General features: G+C 33.1%; 1 protein-coding gene across 5 annotated transcripts in view; it reads right to left on the reverse strand.

Annotated features, from left to right (window-relative positions):
- Positions 1–1,355: 1,355 nt before the first annotated feature.
- Positions 1,356–22,657, reverse strand: part of LOC115890429 (cAMP-regulated phosphoprotein 21) — a 90,272-nt gene continuing 68,970 nt past the window's right edge. The window contains exons 19-22 of one of the 5 annotated variants that reach the window (XM_030910653.1): positions 15,273–15,532; positions 14,109–14,259; positions 7,416–7,545; positions 1,356–1,527 (exon numbers count right to left, since the gene is read on the reverse strand). In XM_030910653.1, the coding sequence (XP_030766513.1) occupies positions 1,485–1,527; positions 7,416–7,545; positions 14,109–14,259; positions 15,273–15,532 (584 nt within the window). In that variant the 3' untranslated portion in view covers positions 1,356–1,484. Of the gene's footprint in view, positions 1,528–7,223; positions 7,546–14,108; positions 14,260–15,272; positions 15,533–22,657 lie in introns of those variants that run through there. The other 4 variants (XM_030910655.1, XM_030910654.1, XM_030910657.1 and 1 more) reach the window with 4 other exon arrangements.

Raw genomic sequence — 22,657 nt, forward strand, 5'->3', positions numbered from 1 at the left:
ATACTAAACAAGCTGAATTATGTATGTGATTAGACAGTGTGTAAAAAGTTAACCACCTTAAAAATGATATTTTTTTTTTTTTTTATTTTTTTTATAACAACAGAGACGTTCATTTAAATAACTTATCTATTATATTGATTTGTTCAATGCTACATTTATATTAGAATAAATTTATTAAACGAACACAATTAAGTATGTACTGTTAATTTAGTATTTTGGCGGAAATACTGGGGGTATATTTAATTAATGGTATACTCTTTTATAAAGATTTTAAATAGTTTTCTTTTGCATACAAACTGCAGCTAGATAATATTATCGTCTTTACTGAACCAACACGGATATACTTACTAAGCTGTACGTTTTGATAATTTGTCGGTTTTAAAAAACAAATTAAAAATCGTCAATATATTCCATATTGATAATTGAATAACATGAGTCTGAAGATCTATAGAAAATGCCATTTTCTACTGAAACTTGAAGAAATAGGTAAACAGTGGCATATTCAATAAATTTAGATAGCGACAATTTAAATTGTGCATCTGATTCTCACTAAAATATACAGGGCTGTGTATCTTAATGTAAATAAGTTATTGCCGCTTATAAATCTAGTACTTTATTTAAATAAATGTTTAGACACTCTGTATAACAGGTGTAAATTTTTTATTGCCAACACATAACCGATGGATCAATAAATAAAACTTCAGTAAATATTTAGTATTAGGGAAACTTTGAGATCCTCGGAGAAATGAAGCCTTTTTTTTTTTTTTTTTTTTTTTTTTTTTTTTTGAAATATTCAAAACCGGTAAGGTTTAAGTGTAATAAACCTTAATCAATTTACCCTTATTTTAATCGTAGAACTAAAAATGCAATAATATACAGAATGTTCATTTAAAAAAATACAACTTTGAATATTTTTTATTTTTTTGGGACACTCTGTATCTTGTAAAATATTTTTAAATTGTAGCTCTAATAGTCCTTCAACAAACCCAAAACTTGCAATTTGTAAAAATCTAATCGTTTAGCTACAATACTCCGTGTCGTATGTGGTGAACAACCCTGTGTATGTCATTTATTAATAATTTTCGATAAAAAAATAAAAAAAAAGGCGAAGAAAAATGTAAGTTTTAACCGAGGTTTTAACAATCTTTTCAAATGACGTCTAGGGCCTGACCTCGCCAAAATTATCAACGACTGTCATTCCCTAGCAGTCTTTGACGCCGTTTTTTTTTATTATACGGTAGTTACTATTTAATATATTAATTACCACATAAGGAAAAACGTGCAAGAAAAAATTGAGCATTTATATTATTTATTTTATTTGTTCATTAAAGTTGAAAAGTATTATTCAACAAAAAAACTTGATTTTATATGCCTATAAAAAATATAACGCATAACGGCCAAATTTTGATTATACTAAATCTTAGATAATATCGCTGACAGTCTAATATGTCGATGTTTTTTCAAATAGATAGAAATTCCATCATCTATTTGCTAGTGGTGGGTGGGAGAGTGCATTGTTTGTTGTTCCTGAAAAAATACAGACGACTGAAAATGTTATCAGTAGTATATGATCCATAGAGTAAGAAGTAGTAGAGAGATAGTGTTTACTTGTTTACGAACTGTTTCTCTTGCACAAACTCGTTTATTTTCAGCTCAGCGGGCTACATGTCATTTAGCGGTTTAGCATAAAGTAGATTTGCGCAAATTGGACTGAAAAATTAAAATTGTGTATTGACACGGTTACTTTTTTGGCTGAACTTAAACTGCCGTTAAACGGTAGTTTACTAAAATGCCGTTAATAGGTATGACGTCGTTGTTGTGACACACTTGACGGCTTTATGAAATAGAGGAATTTTATAAGGACTAACCAACGCTATCCACCCCACCGAATAACCAACTTAACCAACGCAACTAACCTCGACACTGATAAAAAATATAAAAAACAAATATAAATTAGTAAAAATCAACCAACCCCACCAAATAACCAACTAACCTATGAATTAACACCCTCCAAATAACCACGCTAACCAACCCGCCAAATAACTAAACCAATCCAACCAAAAAGTGTAAAACCAATGCAATAAGATCACGCTATAAGCAAAAAAAAATATAAAAAAGGCTTGGTCGGCGTGAGATTTGAACCACAGACCATCCGCTTACGAAGCGATAGCCTCAGCCACTGACCCACAGGTGCTCTTGCAAAAAGCTTAAGGCTAGGCATTACTTTCCGCCGCACAGTAGGCAATATGTCCAAACCAAGTTGCAAAAAATAACATCCACAGTTAGCATTTATGGCAATAACATTAGATTGGAAACATATTAGTTAAGAGGAAACCACATAAAACTAACAAAAAAACATATTCGGAGTCTCTTTCGAGGGGCTGTAAAACGAACTTTGCGCAAAACCTACATTTTCAGTTAATTTGTGTCCAATAACTGCCTTTTTTCTACAATTTTTTAAATAGTAGGCGTTGCATTCAAGTGACACAGTATTATAACAATTGAATCGGACGACCTTAGCTTGCTGTCAATAATTATTGTGAAATTGTCATAACGTGTTTTACGTAGATTCCCGGTTGCGATAAATTTAATGTCAAGGTAAGTAAAAAAGTATCTTTTATTTTGATTTTTTGGATAAAAACTAGGTAAAGGTCAAAGTAGAACATAATCATTTAAGGTTTTTTTGATAGTGGCATATATTCTGTCTAAGAAAAGTTGAGTCAAAAAAATCGCAACATTAAATTTATTAGAAGCGTAAGCCTCCATGCGTATGTGTATAGTAAGATCCTTTATGAGGATACTTCTCATAAATTAATTGTTATAGTAGCTAGAGAAGAACTTGAAATATAAAGTTACGTATTTTTTCTCAAGATTTCCGAAGAGGTATGTCATAAATGTCAAATGACATTTTTTGACAAATTGGCAAATTTTGACAGTACCAAATTTTTTAAATTAAATGAAATGGATTTTTCTTTCAGATTTAAAAATGTGCACTTCGTGACCGTTGCATCCAGCTGTTATAAAACAAAATATCAGTAAATAGTAAATAGTAAAATAAAATTTAGATATTTTTAATAGGTATAAATTCTGTTATTTTCTAAATCGTCATTGTTTAATTCTCAGAATATGGTTACTTATTTAAAATATAATAATAAAATATTGTTCACATATTGTCTGGTATTATTAAAGACCCAACTTATTGAAATGACAAACAATCTTGAATAGATTGGATTAGTATACTGAGGGTTTTCTATTATACATTGACACCCCCTTTATCTTTTTTATTTGACGTTTCCGAAAACTGTCTCAAATGAAAGTGGTTTTGAATAAATTTGCCAAAAAAGTCTATTTTGCATGGTTCAACTATCTTATTTCGTTTTAGGTATAGAAGAATATATAAACAAGGGTATAGGCTATGCTACATAAAAGTAGTTAGGATTTTTAGGAGAAAATAAAAATCAAATATGAAATTGGGTACTAATTTGAAATAAGAAAGTTGGGCCACGCACAGGATTTATAAGGCACCCTGTATATGCAAAGAAGACTGTTTTGAAAAATGTATTCGAGACCATTAAACTTTTATTCAAGACACTTTTTTCGAAAACGTCGAATAAAAAAGATACAGAGGTTGTCAATATATAAAACAAACACTGTATATGCCGGAGGAGTAATAATTGCTCAATATTTGTCTCTTTCATCTTGGCTCTGCCAAAAATCGTAAAATTTAGAGAAATATAAAATACTCTTACCGCCTTTTGGTAGCTGTATTAGTCAATAGATGCTTTTCCCATTTTATGAATCCCCCCCACCACCCCTAACCACTCTCAAGTCAGCCAAAACTAACTGGGTTCACGGGCTACTAGCATAGCATGATTTTACCAAATTTGAATGAAATCGTACAAAAAAAGAATTTTTGCAACATACTTCTGGATTTTTGCCCACTGTGAATCGGTTTGCGCAGATATTCCATGAACGCCATCCTGACAAACACCTTTATGGCAAAATTGTTCGCGATTTAGTAGCAAAATTTCACGAAACTGGTTCCGTTATGAATAAAAAGAGGCAGAGGGAAAATCCTGTAGTAAATGAAGCTATGGAGGTATTCGTATTGGGCCAAGATTTTTCACTTAAATTTTAGACAATACATATACAAATATTTGTTTACATCTATATTATTAGGTACTTTGTCTACAATTACTATACAAACATATCCTAATTAAATGCAGTTATTAGCTAGTTTTCTGAATGAAAGCTCAAAGCTGTAAAGTTCTATTTGGTTAACATTAGTCTTTTGTAAGATTCTACTAATTACCTGTATTATCTATGACTCTACTCACATATGTCCGTAAAATGATACTAAACGCAGCTGCAACACGCTGAAAAATCTAAGTTTTCAATAAAAGCCGCAAAATTTAAGCAACAATATCAATTTTTACTTCTTTGAGGCAGTCTCTTTCCTGTTCAAAATAATTGAGTAGAGACGAGAAAAGTTGCTGATTCCGACTGTTAGTGGTTTTGGTATTTTACTGCCATGCCAATCACAGTCAAACGCAGATTTAATTTGCGATTTGTCAAAGAAAACTTGAAATAAAATTGAGAATGACAAAGAAATGTCAGATAGATAAAATTAATAAAATCGAAAATGACAAATATCAGCAGTGGGATTCTGTAAGCTCAGTAGCAAGAAATTTCTTGCCTAGCCTATTCTATTTTTATACGATTGATGAGTCACTAGACAAGAAATATGTTTACTGATTATGACTACCAACATAAAGTCTTTTTTTATTGCGCAGTTCCTTTACTTGATGCGACAACGTGCTACCTTTTTTTACCAGGATATAATGAGAGCTAGCAACGTTTTCCAGAAAGTATTTTAAGACGTCTGGCTCTTTGATATATATTTTACGATGCTCTCTGGAACAGCATGCCCGTCTGTCTGCCGATACCCGTTGCGTTCATTACTGCGCATCGGAAGAAGATCCTATATATTTTTTTAATTTAGTCCTATAAATTAAATTGAATATAAATCAAATATGTCTCCATAGCGCAGTGCGTAGAGTTTCCGACCACGAACCGATGATTCAGAGTTCGAATCCCCGGGTCAGGGCCAAAGACTTTTTTATTTTATTTTCGTTTATATTCTGATAGTAAAGTATTAAATAATTCTGGTGATTGAAAAAAAACAAATATTTAATACTTTACTATCAGAATATAAACGAAAATAAAATAAAAAAGTCTTTGCTCTGACCCGGATTCGAACTCTGAATCATCGGTTCGTGGTCGGAAACTCTACGCAATGAGCTGCGGTGACATGTTCGATTTATATTCAATACTAGGATTTAAAGGACTAATAAAAATATAGGATCTTCTTTCAATGCGCAGTAGGGAACGCAACGTTTACCGGCAGCTAGACGGGCCACATGCTGTTCTAGAGAGCATAGTGAAAGATATATCAAAGAACCAGACAAGCCAACAAAGGCTCTCATGATATGCAGAAGACTGGCGGGAAATAGGTGGGGCTGCGCCCCAAGAATTTTGCGCTGGATGTATACCATGATAGTAAGACCCATGATTACATATGGAGCAGTTGCTTGGTATACAAAACTAGAGCAACGTATAGCAAGGCAAAACCTGTGCAAAGTACAGAGACTGGCATGTATCTGTATCACAGGTGCCATGAGAACATGTCCAACAGCAGCAATGGAGGTCATTTTAGACCTAACACCACTGCACATTGTCGTCGGTAGTTATGCCAATGCGATAATGATTAGAATGGTCATAGACGGAAATAGTACTGGGAGAATTTTTAGGTCAGGGGCTTGGAAAACCCTCAAAAAGAAAATTCCACTTCTCCAACTCCCAGTGGATGACATACCAAGAATTTACAACTTTGAGAAACACCTCACTGTAGTATTGAGTAATAAAAAGGATTGGGAAGGAAGAAACGCTTACTCAGCATATAAAAGACCATAACATAACGTGGTATACTGATGCTTCCAAAACCAAAGCAGGGACAGGGATAGGAGTATTTGGGCCGAAAACCAAATACTCCGAATCAATGGGCACCTACCCCAGTATCCTTCAGGCAGAAATTTGCGCTATCGAAAGATGTGTACAATTTATCTTAGATAGAAACTATCGAAAACAGGAAATTGCCATCCAATTCGATAGTCATGCAGCACTAAACGCGATCAACTCAGTAACCATCAATTCAAAGTTGGTCAAAGAATGCCTAGAGAAGCTCAACAAGTTGGGCAAAGAAAATAAAGTCCTCCTACTCTGGGTGCCTGCTCACCAAGGGATAGAAGGCAATGAAAAAGCAAATGATCTAGCTAGGAAAGGAGTGAACACTCCACTAACTGGAACAGAAGCGTTCTGTTTTCCAAGCGGAAACCAGCTGAAAGCGGAACTGAAGAATCTGGAAGACTCCAACCGCAACTTGGAATGGGTGTCCTCCAACGGTCTAAGACACTCGAAAAAGTTCCTTAGAACTTATGACCGAGAAAAATCAAAGGTTTTCCTTGATTTAAGTAAAACAATCTTCGGATTGTCACGGGGTTCCCTAACAGGACACTGTCTCCTCAACGAACACCTCAGTAGGCTGAAGCTGAGAAACAACGGCGAATGCAGATTCTGTGGGGGAATATGGGGAAACACCAGAACACCTCATCACTGAGTGCGCCGAGACGACGACCATTCGTGCCATGAACTTTGGTACGGCTGATGTCAAGGATGGAGAGCTGGCCTCTATGGAGCCGTCTCAGATACTGGCTTTTGTTAAAGCCTTCAGACTGTATGATGAGTTATAACTGGTTATAGCTCAAGAAAGGGGAACACACAATAGATCTTTAAGGTCGCGGTGACTAACTCCCCTCCTAAACATTCTACATTCTACAAGAGCCAGACGTCTTAAAATACGTCGTGTTTTTCCGACGTTGCTAGCTCTCGTATTATAAGATTATAGGAAAAAGTGCGCTCTACTAAGTGTCAAACGAATTTTTATTTATAACGTTTTTGATGACGTGCACGCGAACTTCTATTGATTTTTCTATACTTGAAACTTTTATTAGATAAATCACGATGACGCAACGTTCAACGATCGTGCTACGAACTATACCTGCACCAGTATAAGAGTTGTAAGCGTTGAGGAATCAGTAAGATAGTTAAAAATCGGACCAACAGGTTTTAAGAGTCATCTCGGGCACATAAATCAAACTTCAATATATAAAAATCATTTTATTGTAACAACCATTTTTTTTAAGTACTAGATTATTTTTGAATTAAACTTCAAATTTAACGAAACTTCACACTAACATACAATGTCTAAACGTCTTATTGTGTTGTGTAAATGGCAAGGAAAAAGAAAAGGCATCTAGTGAGAGAGATATCTCTGAACTATCGTTGGTTTTACCTACTTGGGTTTTCTGTTCTTATTGTGATACCGGTTGTCTGCGTTTTGGTTCATGTTTGCCGGCTTGTTTTGGTTCAACGGAGGTGTTTGTCTATAGACGTTCGGCTGTCCTCTACCTACTAAGCGTGGATCTGCTAAACAAAAAAATGCAACTTAGAATAAAGCCACTGAAGGAGAAAATGCAAAACTTAAAGGAGACCAAACTATATTTTATTTATTTACATTTTATCCCGATCACAAAAAAAATCGATACTGACAGATTTCTTCAGATTGCGTTAGATCTACGGCTTGTGTTTGAAAAGGAAGTATGCTGTTACTGTTATTAATGTTTATTGGGTGTCTACAAAAACGGCGTACTAAATATACATATACAGGGTCCGGCAATAGTGCGTCGGGCATCTGTAGCTCCTAAAATAAAAAACTTTGGAATTTTGTTTAAGTGCAAACCTAAAGTATGTACTAGGATGTATTTCAGGAAAATATTTTAACTTCTATAGGGTGGCTCAAAAAAGTGTGAGTGGATCGGGATGATTTTTTTTTAAATTGAACACCCTGTATATTATTGCATTTTTGGCTTCCTATCAGATCACTTTACATAATCCTAAGACATGAGTAAATATATTTCGATAATTTCGGAGATATTAATAAATAAATAAAAATTATAGATTTTTCAGCCTTTTTTAAAAAAATTATTAATAATACAAGAACTGTCCTGAAATCAAATCTATATTAGATATTTACTTTAGATGGTCTGTACTTAGTTTGCTATAAATATGGAAATCGTAAATCATACAGGATGTTCAAAATTCTAAGCCAAACTTTCTAAAATATAAAATAATTTTTCACCCTGTATATTATTTTTTCAATAGATGGAGAATTAAAAAATGAACATTTTTTGCATTTAAAGTATTTCAAAATGTTTAACGGTTTCGCCGATATTCCCGGTTTTGTATTTCATATGGCAATTTCCACAGTAAATTTTTATCAAAGCCACCCAATGATTTTTCTCTCGTATTTTACCACTGAAAGCTCCATATGAAATAATACCGCGTGTATCCCCAAGACTATTAAAATTTTGAAATACTTTAAATACAAAAAATGTTCATTTTTTAATTCTCCATCAAATAAAAAAATAATATACAGGGCGTTTCATTTAAAAAAACCAAGAAAAAATATTTTATATTATTGAAAGTTTGGCCTAAAATATTGAACATCCTGTATGATTTACGATTACCATATTTATAGCAAAGTAAGAATAGACCATCTAAAGTAAATATCTCATATAGTTTTTATTTCAAAACAGTTCTTGTATTTTTAATATTTTTTTTAAGAAGGGTTGAAAAATATATATTTTTGATTTATTTATTAATATCTCTGAAACTATCGAAATAGATTTACTCATATCTTAGGATTATGTAAAGTGATCTGAAATGAAGCCAAAAATTCAATAATATACAGGGTGTTCCATTTAAAAAAAATCATCCCGATCCACTCACACTTTTTTGAGCCACCCTATAGAAGTTAAAACATTTTCCGGAAATACATCCCCACATACAGGTCCGGTAATAGGATATCTAGGCATAGGAATTACATGCATTGGAATGAAACGCCTATAAAAAGTCTAAGCTTAAACAGAGATGAACAACAACTTCCCCGTTTCCACTTCCACTTCGACTGTCGAGTTAGACAAACTCCAATAAGATAACAAATTTTAGAAATTCCGCCGCCTCCCAACCATCCATGATACACATCCACCTGCCCTTTCTCGCCATTATTTTATTTCCCTTCCCGCGCCCCCGCAAGACGCCTTCACCTCAGTCCATCACAGAGTTGCCAGGTCTACCGGTTTCGTCTGTAAGCTACCCATCTACCGATTTAAACAAAAATCTAACGATATGTTCAACTGCGTCTTTAGTCTAATCTGACTTTATTATTGTTTATTAAATTTTATTTAGTAGTCATAGGTCATCGTTCTGTCTAGTTGCAGAGTGACAAATATATTCTTACAAATCCTTATTACTCTTTATTAGGCGCGGTATTGGCGATATGCCCGAAGAAGTTGATATTTTTTGAAAAGATTTTGATTCTACTAAAGTTAAACCCATATTTTTCCCAAAAAAAAATATAAACAAAAAACAAAATCTAAGTTAAGAAACAAACTGAATATGGATAAATATTTTAGTGCTTTTCCTGTCAAAAAATATATTAATATGAAAAAAGAGTTGAGAGTTGCTACAGCTTTCCCATTGAAATGAAATTAATTTTAGATATCACTGATCAAAATTTGTACAAAGGTAAAAAGTGACTGCTATCCCTACTTGTTATAGTTTTTATTAATATATTAATATTGTTTAATTCAATATATTTTTTTTAAATTTTAAATAATATACCTCTACCTCAACCCGGATTCATCCACTCCTGGATATAGGTCTCTCCTATCCTTTTCCACGACTCCCTGTTTTCTGCTATATTTAACCACCGTTTACCTGCCACTACCTTAAATGTCACGCAGGGACGTGCCCCTGTCCACGCGAGCCTTATAGCTTATCTCCCAAGACCATACTGGGGAAATCACTGTCCCATCCCATTCTCATATCCAAACATCAAAAATTTCTAATCAAAAGCGTGGCCTTGAAATTACCAAACCTCTAAACCACGAAATGTCGAACCCTAAAACAAAACTACCCCAGGCGAGTAGAAAGTATGATTCAGAATCTCGCACTGAATATAATATACCTACCTATTTCTAATTCTTGTTATATTTACTATATTTGTATTTTATTTGAGTGATCTAGTATTACGACACATAGGAATGCTAATTTTGGACTTAAATATTTTATTTTATTATATCTCGTATGGAATTATAATCTAAAAAACCCGGCAACCCTGTTCGGCTACTACTTTATAAAGTTTTTTCGGCCTATTCCTTTGTCGCCGTCGCGCCGCCGACCGATCTGTCGGTGTCTGGAAGGAAGATCGTACAGTATTGCCATTTCATAGAATTGCACTTGCTATTTTTAGAAATGATTTCAAAGTTCTGCATGTTACTTTTTGTTTTAGAAAGAAGTTGTTATGTGCCTAGAGAAAACATTCTTAAAATTGTTTTGTACTTTATTTAATATTTCATTAAGTAGGCAAGATAATGGGATTAGAAGATTCGGGATTTAGGATAAACCAACATAATTTTGATTTAACAGAATGGCAACACTGTCCTTCGTCTTTCTATTTTTCCATTCTATTCTATTAGTAGCCGGTAGCCCCCACACAAGCGTCTTAAAGACCCGCCCCCTCAAGCAGAAACTCTCTCGTCGTATCACTTCTATGATCACTTCCCCTATACAATGGTAGGGAAAGACACTTTATCCGTCTCTGTTGTACTGCAGTGTATTTTGCAGCCTTACCATCTTTTTTTATCGCATTGAAAAGCTCCTATTGCTAATGAAATTTTGCCACACGTGTATACTTTAGTTAATCAAAATTCTGAAGTTTTTTATTCTAGGAGCTACAGATGCCCGACGCACTATTGCCGGACCCTGTATGTAGGTATATCATTTTAGTTCAATGCTTGAACCTTTGAAATTATTTTTACTTTTCTAATTAAATTAAATTACAATTAATTAGGGAAGTAACTGTGACAATGCAGCGTCAGGAAGACTGTTTGGTTTCTATGGTTTTTACAATGTTTTTATTCAAATTATGTATAACAGTGTTGCTGCGCGGTGTTTGTGAACTTTCGTGTGCTCTGAAGTAATTTTGACTGTTTTTCTTTGCAAAAGAACTGTGTAGCATTTTTTATTCCCTTTAATAAAATTGAATTTAAAAATCTATTTTTATTTAAATTTCTTAGTATTGGCGCCATCTATTTGCTAGATGCCAAAGATACCAAACTACATTTATTACAGTTCACTTGTCTTGTTTATTAGCGCATCTATTCGCTAGATGTCAAACTTCATTTATTACATTTCACTTGTCTGAATCTCACTTCGCTGGGGATTGCGATTTTCTGTTCTAATGATTTCGATCATATGATATCACTTTTTTCTCTCTCTTTTTCTTTTTTCTGGGAATTTGGATCTGAAAAAGACGCGTGTTTCGGCGTCCGACAAATTTTCCAGTGAAAAGCACTCTGAATCCACTTTTCGATTTCGATTGCATGGGTATCCGATTTGGAAATTTGAAAACCTTGTAAAGTATGCAATCCAGAGTATAGATCGTATTTGTTTGGTTTCTTCTTGGAATGATCACCGTAAGTTTATCCGCCATTTTATATAGCCCTATCTAACTAAACTCTATTTCAGTTATTTCCGTTTTTTATTTCGTTTATTTGAGTATTTAATTACTGGTTTGGATCGGCATATGGTTTGAATATATTTATGTAAAGCTGATTTTCAGACCGTAAGTTGTTTTCTTTATTGAATATCTGTCCTGAGAACTATTTTTTATTTATAGAGTAACTACCACATGGTACTCAGTAACTACCACATGGTACTCAGTAACTACCACATGGTACTCAGTAACTACCATATGGTACTCAGTAATTACCACATGACCTTAAGACAATGTTCCTGACATTACAATCGTTCTTTTGGCTAATATCGAAGACTTCTCCTGCCATAGTCATCTGCATCCACTTCTGTTAGTCTGGAGAATACCTAACTACCTGTGTACATCATAAGAAACTATATACAGATAAGTCTTAAGTTTGATACACAAGGTACGCTTTTATTTTATAATTTTTGAGAGAACAGATTTAATAACCTGGTAAATTATCACTATTTATCCCACATTTTGTAGTCAAAATTATTTTTTTATTTAACGTTATAAGTTATAATTTGATTCGTACAGTACACTCTTACTTAGCTATGATATTTTATATGAAAATTATTAACACGTATTCATTTTAAAGGTTTTTGTACATGACATGTTTCGAAACATCATCGTATTGAGACATACATAAATTTCACCTGTTTTTATTAAGTAGCTTACTTAGTTCAAAGAATACAGTTACTAAATTCAAATCTATTTAAAATAACTTGCGGTTTTATTGGGATCACTGTGACTAATTGATGATACTTGTGTTCGTTTTCAATAAATGTTTAATGTAGGATAGTTATTTCTGACTTTTATTCCTGATAAACATAATAGACCCTTAACGCTGTTGATTACTTTATTTTAGCTATGTTGTGATATAGTATTTTTCTTTTTGGTTTCTTACTTTACCACTCTCATAAACAAAGTAAGTGGCGCCCTTTTTCACTGTCTTTGACCATACCAATTTGAATTCTTAACATCAATATTAAAATCTCTGCAGCCTACATATTATCATTTTTTTATTTTTTAACAACATTAGAAAGTCACTGTGAGTCAGAAGCCTTACCTACGAACCCAGCTTTCCTCTAACCCTGATCAACGGATTCTTTTTTCATTCTATTTGGGTAACGACAGAAAAGTCGTCACAACTGGTTATAGTATTTTTAAATATCTAAGATAGTTTGTTAGAGCTTAGTTTACAAAAAGGTGGGCTATTCTAGTCCCAAATTGATTATTTGCGTAGATTTTTCGGCGGTAAGTGACGTTACGTATTTTTAGCTTTAACAGTGGTGTATCTAATTTAATTTGGATATTAGATATTACCCAAACCGGATTTATGAGAATAATATTATACCTATACAATTTTTATGGATTTCACATTTTGAATTTTTATGTAATATTACACGTACCCGGTATAAAAAATATTATACCGGATGGGCCTCGAAAGTGGCTCAACCCTATTATAACTCTTTTATTTTTTCAGATAAAAAAAGAGGTTTGGTATGTTAGTATATGACATAAATTAGGATTGATTGACGTGTTTAATTGTTTTTGGTCACTTCCAGTTTCACCGGAAATGACTACAACTTTTGATTTCTAAATAGCACCATCGGTATATTTCTACTTTATTAGATAGAAAATGACATTCTGAATAGAATGACATATCATATGTCAACTTTTGACACTTTTGCTTAAAAACAAATCGTATTTTAAATTTCAATCTAGAATAACATGGCTGTGTTAAAAACACTAATTTTTAATCAAGGGGCCTTGGAAAAATAAATTTGATCATCTAATGTTTTTCTTGTCTTGTCCTGGCCGGTTAAAAGATGCCCAAATCGATTTTTAATCATATCTCAATTTTTTCAAATGAAACAAGGGTGGCTCATTAGCATATTTGGAAAAAGCATTTTTTACAAATAATTTGGTACCACACACTTGGTATCTCGAGTCAAATTGTCATTATGAACATTATAACGTTACAATTTCAAATAAACCATATGCGAAAATGTCAAATGTTGACATGTGATATATCATTCTATTGTGTCATTTTCTATCGAATAACGTTAAAAAATACCGAGGGTGTCATTTAAAAATCAAAAGTTGTAGTCATTTCCGGTGAAACAGGAAGTGACCCCAAAAAATTGAATAGTCAATCAATCCTAATTTATGTCATACACTAACACACCAAACCTCGTTTTGTTATCCGAGAAAATAAAAAAGTTATAGGAGTAAGCCACTCGTGAGACGCATCCGGTATACGCTCAATTGTTAATACATGAATAACGAAAGTTCTTTCTGTCTAACACATTGACGTTTTCGACTAAGTATTGAAGATACAAGGTGACACTGAACCATAATTTATGGCGAAATGGATTATACTTACATTGAACAATGTAAGGCATAGGCATTCCTTGGTAAAAATTCGTGGGAAACATAAACCTTTGTCGTTCGAAATGCGTCGCCGCATCGCTGGCTGGAGTCGGAGATCTGCTGCTTTTGGCAGTGTTGGGTGTAGCGCCTCTTTCACTACTTAGCTGAAAAAAAAAACGTTTACATAAATTTTAATAATATAGTAATAATGCCAAGACTTAAATATAGGCCAACTTGGGTTTATATCAAATTGGGAAAAATCATGTAAAATATAATTCTAGTAAACCAATTTGATGTAGACCCAAGGGAATCGTTCACGTATACGTCGACCTAGACACGTTCTTATAGTAAACATTGTTACTTAAAACAATTAAAGTCAGATCGATGTAGCGTGATGTTTCAAGGCAAGCTCGTATTAAACATCGGTGCTGGAAATATACAAAGAAAACTTTTTTATGACGCACCCGCCGATGATTGGGACGAGCGGACAAATATAAAAGAGTATGCTGAAGACAGGGTCGAGGTTAGTCAGTTAGTCGAGGTTAGTCAGTCGGTTGGTTGCGAGTGAATCAGTAGAAGACAGAGAAGACAGAAGTTAACAAGTCAGACAAGATGCTGTTGTAAGTACTTCTTTGAGTCTTGAACCCTTAAGTCTTGGCATTTTCTAGAATTGTTATCTATTAACTTATTTGTTATGTATGTAGTTGTATATTTAGTAAATGCATATTTTTCCAATGGTTGTTTTGATTAAGAGAGAGAACCTGGTATAGCGATCCTAGCAAACAACCCCCCAACTAGGTCACGACATGTGGATATAATGTAATAATAACTCCTAATAATAGCTCCCGTATATAGCGTTTAACGCCTTGGGAGTAGCAAGGTACAGCTTGCTATACTAGAGCCGTTCGGTATACAAGGAAGGTAATGTGGCTAGCACTACGTTTCAACCGCCTATTATTACCTCAGGATTGTGAATCCCAAGTACTCATTTCAGGCTGAGTCGACCTAGGTACCCAAACTATTTTTATTTTAATAAAAATAGTCGGCTGATGAAATGCCGGGTGTAGGATTCGAACTCACCGGGCACCTTACATAAATTTTAAAAACGCTAAATAAAAGCTTCCCAAAAATCTACGAAATATATATATTTTTTTAAAGATTACGGTATATGCAATACCTGTCGAAAGATTCTGGGCGCGATCGGCATGCCAGGCTGGTGGAACACAAACTGCGGTGTAGGTGGCGTGCTGGGCGGCGGCGTTCGGTACTGCCCGGGTCCCATCGCCGATCCGGGGCAGTATCCGGCGATGACGGTTGCTGCAGGAGAATTCGTACCGGTACTGCTCTGACTAGAACCCATCATAAACGGCCTGGGCGGTTTCGATTGACTAGACATCTTGGTGACGGAACCGCGTGGTCTTTGATCAAATTGTGTACCTAGATAGATAGATAATGTCAACATGGTGTAAAAATGAGACATTCAAATAAAACTACTGAAAACTTATATTCAGTCAGTTTTCTTGTTAGGAACATTTAACAATAATTGTTAAGATACCATCCGCATAATTTTTTTTATCTTTGTGTGATGAATCATGGAAAAACAGAAATTATAAATCTATTATTTCTTTTTTAGGCTTAAAACTTTTGAAACTAACTACCAAACTTTTGTCGGGTGACATCAGTATGAAGTGGTAAGTGTTGACTCCAGTCGTCGCGTGCATAGGTTATAGGTTTAGAAAGGCATATCCGTTTAAATTTAGTCATGTTGGTACGAGAAACTAGTTTTTTGAAGAGGTAAATTTGAACCACACACACAGGTTTTAATGAGATAAAGGTAAGTCATAACTTCAATAATAAATAAATATAAACGATAGCGGGGCCTTTAAAGGTGCATTTTGTGTTGATCGGTATTTACATGTGTGGAAGTAAATCGCATAGGGATCTTATTAAGTCGCAGTGAGAGAAATGCGACGCTGTGTTGTTGCCGCGTTGCCACATTTCTACGGTACGTCCTTCCTTATCAAGTAAAGTAAAATGACGATCGCAACCCGCTTATTTTTAAAAGACTTTTTTTTCGAAAAGATAGCTAGATAAAATCATTAGATATGTTTCTGAGCATCTGAAATAGAATTATAAGGGTATCGTTAGGGTATCCATTTTTTATAACGAGAAAACGTCAGTAATCGCGATAATTTAAAATCTCAACTTTTTAACACATAACTCACGATAACTCAAGAATTCCTTTAGATATTAAAACATTCTTTTTTATTTTGTTAGTCTTTTTCTTTTCGAAGTTCGGATCTTTTACAAGATGTTTAAATAAGAAAAATTTGATATGCTTGTTTTTTTTTCATTCAAAAATTTTAAAAAAACCCATCTATTTACTTTTTTAGTGCACAGCAACAGTGTAAATTTTTTATTTATAAAGAATTTCACTGTCTGCGAAGAAAATATAGCAGACATATTAAGAACATTTTTCAAAACACTACAATCAATTATTTCTAATGGATTTTTGAATTCAGAGTTCTAATAGCGCGACCACTGTCGAACACCAATTCAATTCCACTTATTTTTTACCAAAAGTGCAAGTATTTCTAACTTGCACTTAAAAATGTACAAGCTATAGGGAAAATTACAACGAATCGTTAATAAATAAACAAATTAAGTATTACAAGACGTAATTAAATCGTGAAGCTGAACGCACGATGTATACCCTTCCCAAGGATACTATAGAGATAAGGATAGTTCGAATCCTATCTTCCTGTACTGTCAGTTTTTTCAGTTATCTACTGACCGAGTTGAAGTTGGCGCTAAAGATTTTAGACAGTGACAGTTATTTTTGCATTTGACGGACGAGCGCACAGTGCGTTGGAAGATAAATTTAGCGGGACAAAAGCGTTTGGTTAGAAATAAGCCAAAAAATGTGTACTGATAAGAATAAATAGTAGACATTCCAATTGATACAAAAATGCATGAATATTCTTTGTATTTCGATACATTTTTATCAACCAAATTTGGTCGTTTTCTGTTCAGCAAGGCAGAGATCATACGAAAACAAAATAGTTACAAGTGCTTATACATTTTATTAGAAGGCCAAATTATGTTGAAGATTGCCAAAGGTATGTACTTTTCTACTGTACATATATTATTTATTAAAATTCTTCGTGCCTTTGTTCTGCAGATATCAAACTTTCACTTTTTTTTCAAATATCAATATATTGAATGATGTAGATCTTTTGAGTTACCAATAGTTACCAACACAGGTAGTCACAGTCACATGGAGTTCAAGCTTAACAGGTGAATGCCCAAAAAGATTAATTTCAATCGGATAGTATAAAAACAAAACAACTCCATCAAAAGGCACTGAGTTTAAAAAATTGTCTTAGATACTTACTATATATGAATTTACAATTACCGAGTGTTAAAATTAAAATTAAAATATCTATCTTATTTATTATTTTCAAAATAAAATATATTTTTTTAAAATAAATTATAGAGGGTGTCACAAGATTACAAATTAATTAAAAAAAAACTGCTAAAGAGTTTTTTGATATCATAATGTTATGTATTTGGCAATAGTTTACAATACGGTTTTTGTGTGTCATGTACGAATAATATCATAGTTTTATTATCTTGTATTTATTTATTAATAAATTAAGTTGTTAATAAATAAATAAGTATAACCATATAGTTGCTATATATTAGACCATTTGCTACGTTCTTAGATTTTAAGTACCAAACATTGCTCTTGAGATTTTGTCCCGCTAGAATAACCATCCGCCGCACTGTGGAGCGCTGGTCAGCGCGTGACGTAGCATTCCACGGCGACTACGACAGCGGCGATTTGACGCGATCGAACAGTCCTTGTATCCTTCCATAGAATTTTATGTACTGATCGGGTTGACCGCGACGAATCTGCTATATCCCCGTCCACGTCTCTTAGCAATGCGCACAGTTTCTCGGTTTATTTCACGCGTTTGGCAACGTTTTTACTGTTCTCTCTTTGTTCAGTACATTATAAACGCACTGTAGCCTTCTTACATACGGAAATCGCGACCCAAAACTAACCTTTGCCAGCCCTTAATATATAACCCTAACCTCCGGTGTTTTCAGGTATAGATAGCGCGTTATAATTCGCCAGATATATTTTATTTGATGGATAGCAGAAAAAAGTGTATCTTCACCTATAGATACCAATATCTATTAGATAAAATAACCTTATCCGTCAGATATCCTATTTGGGATCTGAACTGCCAAATATCGCTTTATTTGTCGGATAAAAATTTGACACATGAGATTTTGATTTAATTTAATAAAATTGCTTAACATAACCTAAGACATTGTTACTATTGTAGATTTCGTTTATTTCAATAAATTCGATTTTAGATTATTTCGAAAAGACTTACCTATTCTGAGTATGTAAACTATAATCATTTTAGAACGTATGAGGTATAAACACTAATAAACACATTGAAATGGTGCAAAAAGCTATTGTTGTTAGTGCCGGACTTTATAATGAGTGTTGCAAAATAAAAGGAGCCTCTGTTAGAGCATCAGAACGAAGAGAATGCATTAAGTCAGGATAATAGTGATGAAATATGTACAATTACCGAGTAAAAATATAACTCAACGGCAATTTATAAATTATTTTACTTAAATCCCTTCAATTAAAAACCATTACGTACTTAATATAGCTCTAAAGTAGGTAAAAAATAAATAATTTTTTTTTTAAATCAAACTGTTTATTTCATTTTTAATTCGCATATCTTAATTCATTAATAATTACAACAGGAACTTAGAAAACCTGTTATTCAATTCACATTTGCTTTTATTTCTTTTGTGTTACAATTTTAATTTAATTTCTTGCACTTATGTACCTTATACTTTATACATCTCTTCTTCATGCTGTTTTTTAAGTAACTCTCTAGCTAAACCTTTTTAAAACACCTCCTTCGAATACCAGTTAGTCCAACTTTTTTACGGTTAAAAGGTTTATTAATATCAACTTTGTTTACACAATATTTTTCCTTTATTTTTTTCCTGTTTTTTTTGAAGTTCCATCACTTTGAGTTCTTAAAAATAAAAGTAATATGACAAAATTGTTTTATATTTATTATTTTTTATTAAAAAACTTGTGCATATGTGTTAATGTAACAATTATTATAGGTGCTCTTAATTTATTATTAATCAAGACAAAAGTATATCTAAAATCATCTATACATATATAAAATGCTAATGTTTATCTGTGTCGCCTCTACTGAAGTAACGACTTGTTCTAGAACGTTGCTTTTTACTAAAAGATAGCCAATTGGCTCTCTTTTTCATTTAATTAAAAAAAATATTAAAGTATTTTTTTTCCTGATGTCGCTGTCGTGGCGGATGCGCCAGGCTTCAACTAGTATACCAATAAATGAGGAGATAAAACTACAGTACTGGTCTTTGGGGTTATATATACTTATTCTCAATCGTGCTTTTCTAAAGAAAAATAATATAAGTACATTTATCTATTTTATAAAATTTACCTTAATTACTATCATCGATGCTATCCTACCTATTTCTTTACTATGAGAAGCCCTACAACAATACATATTTGTTATTACTAACAGCCTTATTCTATTTTTTTTACCAGATTGTGGTTTTAGGATTTATCTATAAATCTCGATCTGCTTGCACTTCACCAGTTTCTTCCATATTTTCTATTAGCAATTTATTGTACTAAAATGTTAATATAATAAATATAACAGTAATATCATATAATTAAATTATAAATTAAGTACTTACACATACTTTTTTTCTTGTTTTAATTTCTTATAAATCGCATTCCATCAACAGATCTATTTCACTACTGTTGAAACTGATTCCCTTTTTCCAGAAAGGTATAATTAATTACCCTATACCATAATAGAACTGGTCAGAGTTGAACACAAAATATATTTTAGTTGAATTTTATTGTTTTTATTTTCATTTTGACGATCTTTTGACAACTGAATAATAACCTCACTTTTTAATCTAACGATTTGAAATTACCGGTTTTTGTCTCTGTCTGTTGCATAGACTTTTTTTTTATATATATAACCATCTCAATTTCAGATATCTTATATTGGCAACACTTTCTCTACGGAGTGTCTAACGGTCCGTAGTCCTCCGAATTGTTATCTTTTGAATTATTTTGTATGAAAATACCCAAATGGTTATATCCTATAGATAGCAGGCTGTAGATTGTTTATCTTTTAGATGGTTATTTGTTAGATAAAAGCTATTTATCTATAACTGAAAACACCGAGCCTAAGGGTGGCTGCAACGACGTCCCGTCATCCTGCTGTTAAAACCTGACAGTTGGTTTTCATATATAAAAACCCATTGTTTTGTCTTAACCGCAGGATTACGGGACGTCGCGTCGTTGCGGTCACCCTAACCCCCGGTGTTTTCAGGTACGGATAGCGTGTTATAATCTGCCAGATAGATTTTATTCGATGGATAGCAGAAAAACGCGTATCTTCACCTATAGATAACAGTATCTATTAGATAAATTAAACTTATCTCCCAGATATCCTATCTGGCGCCCGAACCGCCAAATAGTGCTTTATTTGTCGGATAAAAATTTGACGCATGAGCAACGGCATGAGGAGATATTATTTTATTTGATATTTGACAAAATTGCTTAACATAACCAAGACATTGTTATTACTGAAGATTTCGTTTATTCCAATAAATTCGATTTTAGATTATTTGGAAAAGACTTACCTATTCTGAGTATGTAAACTATAATCATTTTAGAACGTATGAGGTATAAACACTAATAAACACATTGAAATGGTGCAAAAAGCTATTGTTGTTAGTGCCGGACTTTATAATGAGTGTTGCAAAAATAAAAGGAGCCTCTGTTAGAGCATCAGAACGAAGAGAATGCATTAAGTCAGGATAATAGTGATGAAATATGTACAATTACCGAGTAAAAATATAACTCAACGGCAATTTATAAATTATTTTACTTAAATCCCTTCAATTAAAAACCATTACGTACTTAATATAGCTCTAAAGTAGGTAAAAAATAAATAATTTTTTTTTTTAAATCAAACTGTTTATTTCATTTTTAATTCGCATATCTTAATTCATTAATAATTACAACAGGAACTTAGAAAACCTGTTATTCAATTCACATTTGCTTTATTTTCTTTTTGTGTTACAATTTTAATTTAATTTCTTGCACTTATGTACCTTATACTTTATACATCTCTTCTTCATGCTGTTTTTAAGTAACTCTCTAGCTAAACCTTTTTAAAAACACCTCCTTCGAATACCAGTTAGTCCAACTTTTTACGGTTAAAAGGTTTATTAATATCAACTTTGTTTACACAATATTTTTCCTTTATTTTTTCCTGTTTTTTTGAAGTTCCATCACTTTGAGTTCTTAAAAATAAAAGTAATATGACAAAATTGTTTTATATTTATTATTTTTATTAAAAAACTTGTGCATATGTGTTAATGTAACAATTATTATAGGTGCTCTTAATTTATTATTAATCAAGACAAAAGTATATCTAAAATCATCTATACATATATAAAATGCTAATGTTTATCTGTGTCGCCTCTACTGAAGTAACGACTTGTTCTAGAACGTTGCTTTTTACTAAAAGATAGCCAATTGGCTCTCTTTTCATTTAATTAAAAAAAATATTAAAGTATTTTTTTTCCTGATGTCGCTGTCGTGGCGGATGCGCCAGGCTTCAACTAGTATACCAATAAATGAGGAGATAAAACTACAGTACTGGTCTTTGGGGTTATATATACTTATTCTCAATCGTGCTTTTCTAAAGAAAAATAATATAAGTACATTTATCTATTTTATAAAATTCACCTTAATTACTATCATCGATGCTATCCTACCTATTTCTTTACTATGAGAAGCCCTACAACAATACATATTTGTTATTACTAACAGCCTTAAGCATACCGCGCACTTATGCGCAGCGCGGCGCGGCGAAGCGCGGCGAAAAACCGTGCAACGGATTAAATTTGTGTTATATAATGCACGTCCGCTGACTCAAGCGAAGCAACCGCTTGCACCGCGCGCCGAAGCGCCGTTCGTTGCAGACCTGGAATCCAAAGCGAGGAAATTCTTCTTCGGCGCGCTTCGCGTGCCCTAGTGCGCGGTGGTCTGCGGAAACTATCTCTGTTTTCGGTCATTTTCGAAATCTATTTCGGGTGTCTTCGATGAAGGATTCTACGATTAATGTATTACTAATTGGCATTTAGGTTACGTTTAATCAAGAGCCGTTTTGTTTCGTTTGAGTTTGTTTAGTACTTGTAATTTAATTATTGTTTTATCATGGATGATGAAACGTTCATTTTAATTATACAAAGTTATAAAGATATATATGATATTGAGATCCCAATTATCATAATCAATTGAGAAGGGACAATATTTGGGAAGAAATTGAAGAAAATGCGGAATAAAAGGTATGAAATTTTAATTATTTCCCAAGTTTATGGAGTGGGTAGCGGTACATAAACGTAGTACGAATTTGTTGTACAGGGTGAGTGAAGGATAGACTAAAGTTC

The sequence above is a fragment of the Sitophilus oryzae genome, unplaced genomic scaffold, assembly GCF_002938485.1.
Source record: "Sitophilus oryzae breed Bouriz unplaced genomic scaffold, Soryzae_2.0 scaffold_864_pilon_pilon, whole genome shotgun sequence".
Lineage (NCBI taxonomy): Eukaryota > Metazoa > Arthropoda > Insecta > Coleoptera > Curculionidae > Sitophilus > Sitophilus oryzae.